General features: G+C 55.2%; 1 protein-coding gene across 1 annotated transcript; it reads left to right on the top strand.

Moving 5' to 3' along the window:
• On the top strand, positions 572–6298 carry LOC110392778 (trichohyalin-like). Its single transcript, XM_021385118.1, has 8 exons — positions 572–2443; positions 2615–2671; positions 2920–2976; positions 3273–3332; positions 3435–3499; positions 3682–3760; positions 3946–3992; positions 4183–6298. Exons 1-8 carry the CDS (start codon positions 2312–2314, stop codon positions 4382–4384), a joined length of 699 nt encoding a protein of 232 aa, XP_021240793.1. The 5' UTR covers positions 572–2311; the 3' UTR covers positions 4385–6298.

Raw genomic sequence — 7729 nt, 5'->3', positions numbered from 1 at the left:
CCAACGTCCAAACAGGCAAGAAGGAAGGAGCATGAGAAAAGGAAGAGTCCAGTTCATAACTGAGTGTTATGGTTTTGTGATTTTTTGTTGTCGGTATTCCACAGCATTACATCATGTAAGGTACGGGCAGTTAAAGAGTTAATTCCCTGGTTACTGCAAACTACCTTTTTTGGTGTGGCCCTCTGAGGGGGAGGGGAGGTGCACTCCCCAGGGGTCTTTGCGTTAGAGGGGGTGGTGAAGTCACATGGTGGATGTGGGGTCTGTTCCTTCCTGCCTGGTGGAGAAAGCACGTGGTCCTCCTGCAGTTTACCGTGTAAGATTTTCAGCCTGTAAACACTCTATCATAATTCTACTAGCCTCATTTTGATATATTTAGTAAAATTAGTTGTTCCTCCTCAGATTGGTGCCGCTGTTTTTTGTGTTAGATCCGTCTACGAGTCCCCCTCTTCCATTTGTTTTCCCAGGTTGCGGCTCCGCGGCTTCTCTGCCGCTTTAGCCGCCGGACCCCCCGGGGGGCCGGTCCCTACTCGCCGGCAATTTTTTTTTTCCTTCCTCTTTTCTCGTTTTTTTTTTTTTCTTTCGAGCCTGTCCCCCTTGTCACGGACGCAGACCCTTAGATAATACCGTGACACTGAGGAAGTCTGATCCTTGAAATTGTTGTCTTTTGAAATCCTTCTGTAATTAGTGGTGGAGAACGAACATGAATAATGATCCCCGAAATGGGCAGAGTGACTCCAAGAATCAGCATGGGGACCACACAAAGACCCCCAAAACGGGCAGAGTGAATCCAAAATGAGCACGGGGACTCCAAAATCAGCACAAGGATTCACAAAATGGGCACTGGGTCTCCCAAATCCCCACCTGTAATTCCAAAAAATGACCCACAAAATGGTCATTCTGACCCCAAAATGTTCACAAGGACCCCAAAAATCGGCACGGGGACGCAACAAAGACCCCAAAAATGGGCAGTGGGACCCTAGAGTGAGCACGGGGACCCCACAAGGAACCCCAAGATGGGCATCGGGACCTCAAAATCCCCAACTGTGCCCGCAAATATGACTCCAGAAATTTAAGCACTTGGACCCCAGAATGGGAGCGGGACACCAAATATCCCCACCTGCCCCCCAAACATGACTCAAAAAAGGGTCATATGGACCCCAAAATGAGCTCAGGAATTCCCCAAAGACCCCCCAAAATGGACAGAGCAACCCCAAAATGAGCTCAGAGGCCCCAACAATGGCACATGGACCCCAAAAATGGGCCTCAGGACCCCAAAATCCACAGCTGCACCCCCCAAAATGACCCCCAAAACAGTCACAATGACCCCCAAATGAGCACGGGGACCCCAAAATCAGCACCAGGGACACATAAAATGGGCATCGGGCCCCCCAGATCCCCAACTGTACCCCCGGAAACTGACCTTAAAAATTGGCACAACTGGAACCCCGGGCCCAAAAACTGGACCCCTTTAGCAAAAGGACACACCCCTTCAGCAAAAAGACCAACCCCAAGGCCAAAGAGGAGGATCCCTTCAGCAAGCAGCGTAACACCAGGGCCCAAAGGGTGCACCCCTTTCAGAAAATCCTAACCCCAAGGCCCAAATGTGTCACCTTCGTGTGACAGAGGAACCTTTCACACGTGCAGGATTTCCTCCTGCTCTTCCTGCTTGGCACAGGGGATCCCGAATCACAGGATTTTGTTGTGCCTGAGTCCGGCCTGCAGTCAGGGCTCAGTCCTTCCCTTCCTCTCCCCCTCTCATCAGTAACATGATCCTGATCACTCACTGGGGAGACCAATAATTGCACATCCGCTTCTTCATCTTCTGCTTTCCAACGCTTTGTTCCAACACCACAAGCCGAACAACATCGCGGCACTGATCTTTGATCTTCAAGGACCCTCCCTCCCAACCCACGCCGTCCGTCCCATGGGACTGTGATCGCAACGCTGCCTGCAGAGTGCTTGGGGCACGGCCCCTCCAAGTGCCACGGCTGCTGCCTGTGCCAGTGCCTGGCCCCAGCCCCGGGATGGTGGTGGCCACGTCCCAGCGGGCAGAGGTGACCCTGCCCCTGCAGTGTCACTGTGACACGGCCGCCCCAGTGGGAGTCGCGAGGGGCTGGTGGGGCCGAAGGAGGGGGTCCCAACAGTGGGAGTGGCGGCGGTGTCATCCAGGAGGTGCTGGTGATGTCACAGGGACGTGCTGACCTCACAGAGGCCCCGGGGTGGGGCAGGTGCTGTCTGTGTGCGGGGAACCTGACGGCCCCATTCTGCGGTTGGCAGAGGTCTGGTGAGGAGCTGTGCGAGTGGCAGAGAAATGCAGACCCAGTTGGCCAGCGGCAGAGAAATGCAGACCCAGTTGGCCAGCAGCAGAGAAATGCGGGCCCAGCTGGCCAGCGGCAGTATCTTGAATCTGCAGCGGGTGAAGGTGCTGGAGGCGCTGTGGCAGGTGAGTTGACGGGCGGACAGACACAGAAGGCCCAGCGGGACGAGCTGCCGGCTGGAGGTCACCCTGCCCATGGGATGCCCAGCAGAAGGCTGGGCACCTCTGGCAGGCTGCAGAGCTGGTGGGAGCGCCTCGGTGCCCTGACGCCGCTGCTGCTCCTCTCCCCTCCCACAGGCGCATGAGCAGAAGGTCGAGGAAAGACAGAGAATGGAGAGGGAATTGTGGATGCAGGTGAGCAGATGCAGCGGCACAGGGCCCGGTGTGGGTCTGCAGGCACGGCGGTGCCGCTGAGGGGCACGGGGTGGGAGGAGTCCCCTCCTGTGGGTCTGCAGCTCCAGCCCTGTGGGGCTGGTTGCCCCGATGGAGGAGTCGGGCCCGAGGACGGCAGGAAGGGACGGCAGCAAGGAGCTGCCACCAGACAGAGCTCCGTGGGAGTGCCGGTGCCCTGATGGCCGCTTCTCTTCCCTCCTCTCCCACAGGACACCCTGCAAAAAACGCAAGAAAGAGAGGCCGCCTACCGTCAGGAGCTGGATCAGGTAGAACAGAGCGGGAGCTAGTCCTCAGAGAGCCAGAGAGGGGGCAGCGGGTGCTGCTCCTGTGCAGCCCAGTGCCCAGGCACAGTGTCACAGCCGGACATTTGCCCCAAGGCGTGGTGCAGGTGGTCTGGCATCACCCTGTACCCCGTGCTTGGCCGGCTCTCCCCGTGCCCCCGTGGGGCAGCAGTGCAGCAAGCGGGCACAGCTCCAGCTCTGCGGGAGGACCTCGGTCTGAATCCGTCGGGTCTGTGGGTCCCAGCGCAGCCGCCCCTCATGGCACACCCGTTGTCTTGCAGGAGAAGCGGTGGGAGGCCCAGGTGGAACAGCATCTGTGGGAGTGCGCAGAGCAGACCAAGGTAGCATGGAGGGGCGAGGGGAGTGGGGCTGCCCGCCAGCGGGAGGTGGGGGCCTGGAGGAGGGCTGCAGCGGGCACAGGCACTCACGCATTTGTCTGCCAGGTGCTGCGCCAGACAATACAGAGCCTGCGAGAGGAGCAGGAGGAGCAGCTTTTGGAAAGTGCCTGGTGAGTGGGGAGTGGGGGGTTTCTGCAGCACCCGGGGCAGCAATGGGACTGCAGTGCTGCTGCCAGGCTGCTGGGGATGGGGTTGGGGCGCGGGTTCCAGCCATGGGGTAGGCACACACTGCTGGGGAGCCCCTGCAGTGACAGAGGCCTGCACCCCCCCAACCAAGCCCTGTTCCCTACAGGCAGCAGCAGCATCAGATGGAGCTGGAGGCACCCCGCGTGCCTGGGACTGTGCTGCCGGAGCTGGTGGAGGCACAGCTGGTAAGGGGCAGAGCCCACCGCACCCCCACCCCATCTGACGGAGGTCTCCCTGCGGGCAGGGCTCCCTGCAGCACCGGCTCCAGGCCCGGGCCGCGCTGCTGCGCTGCCAGGCTCCCACTCTTCCACACGAGCCCTGGCTTTGCAATGGGGCCTGACCAGTGCCCCTGCCTTGTGTTTGCCTACAGGAGAAGAAGGAGCGGGCGAGGAGACGTGGGCTCGCTTTCTGGATGCAGTGAGTGTCCCCTCAGCTCCCTGTGCCCAGCCGCCAACACCCGGGCTCCCAGCAGTGGGCTGATGGCCTGGACCCCCACTGCAGCTGGCAGGGCTCCCAAACGGGCCCTCTGGCATCGTGCGGGGCTGTGCTGCCACGGGGTAGGGACGCGACTGGCCTGCCTCATTCCCGGCTCTCTTTTGCCCCACAGGACGATCTGCCTCGTTGTCGTCTGCCTGATGCTGATCACTGAGTTTGTGCTGGGCGCTGCTGTGCTGTATGCCCGGAGCTATGACCCAGAGCTGTTCTACAGGCTGCTGCCACGGGTGCTGCCCCAGCCAACCTATGATCAGCTGGCGTACTTTGCCAGCAGGACCCTGCCTGTGGACACCACAAGGCTGCTGCCCTTGTGACCATCCCGCTCAGTAACCCTCTCCGCTCGAGGGTGTGTGGTGGGATGCGGGGAGAGCGTCTCTTCCTATGGAAGGGGCCTCTCCTGTGCTCCTGCCCCCAGGGGCTCACAGGCACAGCTGCAGGGCAGTGCTGGCAGGCGGCTGAGTGCCACGTGGCCTCTCTCTCACGGCCGAAATCAACATGAGAATACCAACGTCACTTTGTGGACAATTTTGAAAGCATTACTTTGTGGCCGTTTGCCTTCAAAATGGAGTGCTCAGGAGCGTTAACTGGCTGAAGATTTGGCCCGGGAGCAAATAACTCCAGCTTGATACGGAAGACTGGGAGATGATACCATTGTATCCTGCGAAGACGGCATACAAGTTAGCGTCTCCCTGCTTCCTCCTATCGGCGGACTTAAATTTGCAAGGCCTGGAAGATGGGAACAAAGGAGTTCCTGCTGAGACCCCAAAGCCAGAAGCTGTCGCTCCAAAAAGAGCTGAGTCCACCACTTAGGACTTACAAATAAGTTTGTCCTGTCGTTGTGAGTCATTGTCAACTGAACAACGCAACCTCCGACGACCCACCACTACTGAAGATCCGCACCTGACACCAGGACATTGCTGGATCTAGGAGCGTGGACCGCTTTCCTTTGCTATCTGTGTGTCTCTCTTTCCCCGTGTTCTATCTTTTCTCTTTCTCTTCTTTTATTCTTTTAGTCTTCGTAGTAGCCGTTGCCTAAAATTGTTTACCTGTAACGCTTATTAATCGTAATTAGCCCATTAGCCAGTTTTACCTCCAAGTGGTTGTTGTTAGTTGTTAAGAAAGCTCTCAATAAATGGATGCGTATTATTCCTCTGAGTGTCGGATGACTCCTTTGCGGTAGCGACTCCTTGCTGACCAGGGGAGGCGTGACTCGGGAGGTGGAAAGAGATTCACCCCCACAAAACGCACGGAGTGGGACGAGACACACACACACACACACACACATATATATGTATACTTAGTAAAATATTTTAAAAAGAGGCTACAAGCCCTACAACGAGGGGGACATTGGACCTCATTTTTGTGAAACTAATGCATCAGCGTCTGGTGCAACGGCCGGGGTTGCAATTCTTGGTGATTTCTGACGGTGACGGTCAGAGATTTTGGGCTGAGTTTCGCTCCTCCTGTGCTTTAGCCTTGAAAGCAGTTGCTCACAACTGGACATAGTGCCAGAAGTCTGTGACGTGAATAAGGTGTGGAAAGAAGGAAGAGAAGGTGGGATGAGCAGTATCCCTCTGCGGACAGACATTGGCTGCCGTGTCTGCCCAGTTCCCTTGTCCTTCTGCTTGGCGGAGCCTGTCGATGAAGGCTGCAGCAAAGAAGATAAAGTGTCCCTGATATGGAGCCCTAGAGAGGGAGAGAGGAAAAGCAACAAGGAGCTGGAAAACAGAAGAAATGAAAGCAAAAAGCCTAGGCCCAAGGCCAAAAGCGTGTACCGCTTTTGCAAAAAGCCTAACCCCAAGGCACACAGGGTGCGCCCCTTTAGCAAAAACCCGAACCCAAAGGCCAAAAGTGTGCACCCCTATAGCAAAAGCCTAACTCCAAGGCCAAAAGGGTGAAGCCCATAAGCAAAAGGGTGCACCCCAAGGCCAAAAGGTTTCACCCCACTGGCAAAAAGCCTATCCCCGATGCCAAAAGGGTGCACTTCTTAAGGAAAAAGACTGAACCCAATGCCATAAGGGTGCACCTCATTTGCAAAAGCCTGAACCCAATGCTATGAGGGTACACCCTTTCAGGAATAAGGCCAACCCCAAGGCCAAAAAGGAGGACCCCTTTAGCAAACAGCACAACCCCAAGGCCAAAAGGGAGCACCCCTTGAACAAAATCCTAACCCCGAGGCCTGTGTCTGTGGCTTTGGCTGTGGCTTTAGGCCCTGGGGCTGGTTCCAGGTTCTCCTCTCAGTTCCTTACGCACCTTTGGAATTTCAAATTAACGACCACGATACCAATTGCTGTGAATGTTTTCCTCCTAATAATAATTTACATTATGTGGAGGAAACCTTCCCCGAAACCAGAAAATGCTGAGTGGCAGGGAATATGGAGAGGCCTAGGGCAGACCTTAGAAACATGGGGACCCCCGTTGTCTTGGGATTTCACTCTTGAACACCCGTGGGACCCTGAGAAGCTTGGTCAGTATTTGAGTCAGGGACAGTGTGGCCTGGGTAGATCTGAGGAGGCACGACTTATTTGGGGCCTGGCTTGTGCTTATCGAGTCCTATATAATTCTGTTCTTGAGAGAGAGAGTTTCCTGGCTGAGATTCAAACCAGAGGGGGAAGTCTCCAAGCCAAACCTGAGCAACCACAGGAGGCACCGGTATCGGTGGCAATTGGCCCTGTGGAAAGACAGAAATGGAGACGGGTGTTCTTGCGGCTGGAACGGAAGGAAGAAGCGGAGAAGGTAGAGGAAGATCCAGGGGAAGGGCCCTCCCGAAAACCATCATCACCGAGAAAGGCAACAGAAAAAACAAAGAGACATGGAGAGGAGAGCGAGGAGGAGGATGTCACTATTACAACTGTTCGCCGACCTCTGAAAATGACCGAGATCCAAGGCTCAAGAAAAGAGTTTACACAGCACCTGAACAAAACCATTGTCACCTGGTTGCTTCGGTGTTGGGACAACAGGGCCAGCAGTGTGTTTTTGAATGGTAATGAAGCTCGCCAACTAGGAAGCATTGCCAGGGACTCAGCCATTGACAGAGGGATTAGTAGATGCCAGGATGGAGCGGCCACCCTTTGGGAACGAGTGTTATTAGCAGCGAAGGAAAGATAGCCCTTCAAAGATGACCTTGAGCCTGAGATGAGAAAGTAGGACACTGCTGAAAAGGGCATTCAGTATTTGAGAGAAATAGCTGCGGTGGAAATGCTGTACGACCCCAGGTTTGTTCCTAACAATCCATGCCAGGACCGTGATTCCAAGAGAGTTAGAAGTATGCCAGATATATGGTGAAAACTCACCAAAACAGCGCCAGAAGGGTATGCCAGTACACTGGTAGTCACGTTTGATAGATATGAGGACCAACAGAGAAGACCCCCAGTTTATGAACTGATTATTACACTCCAAAACTTTGAGCAAAAACTTCCCCCATCCCACACCTCTATTTCAGCCATCTCAAAAGTAACAGAGAGACTGGATACAGTGGATAAGATGATAGATAAAATGGAGAAGAAACAGGATGGTATAGTGGAGGATTTGTCCCTCTTGGTGGATTGTGACGAACCCGTAGCAGTATCAGAAACACCTGATGGAGATCAGGATGATCAGAAGAGCCTACTGAAGGAGCTGATCAAACTAATTAAAGGCGATGAACTCTCCTCCTCACC

This window comes from Numida meleagris, chromosome 1 (genome assembly GCF_002078875.1).
Source record: "Numida meleagris isolate 19003 breed g44 Domestic line chromosome 1, NumMel1.0, whole genome shotgun sequence".
NCBI lineage: Eukaryota > Metazoa > Chordata > Aves > Galliformes > Numididae > Numida > Numida meleagris.
Note: the sequence above shows the minus strand (reverse complement) of the source record. Positions and strands in the feature narration are given on the sequence as shown.

Bases quoted from the DNA above. Each gene is read 5' to 3' on its own strand.
- LOC110392778 (XM_021385118.1), top strand. From the start codon at position 2,312: ATGCAGACCCAGTTGGCCAGCGGCAGAGAAATGCAGACCCAGTTGGCC. The intron at 2,672-2,919 runs GTGAGCAGATGC...CCTCTCCCACAG, and splicing joins AGAGGGAATTGTGGATGCAG to GACACCCTGCAAAAAACGCA. The intron at 3,993-4,182 runs GTGAGTGTCCCC...TTTGCCCCACAG, and splicing joins GGGCTCGCTTTCTGGATGCA to GACGATCTGCCTCGTTGTCG.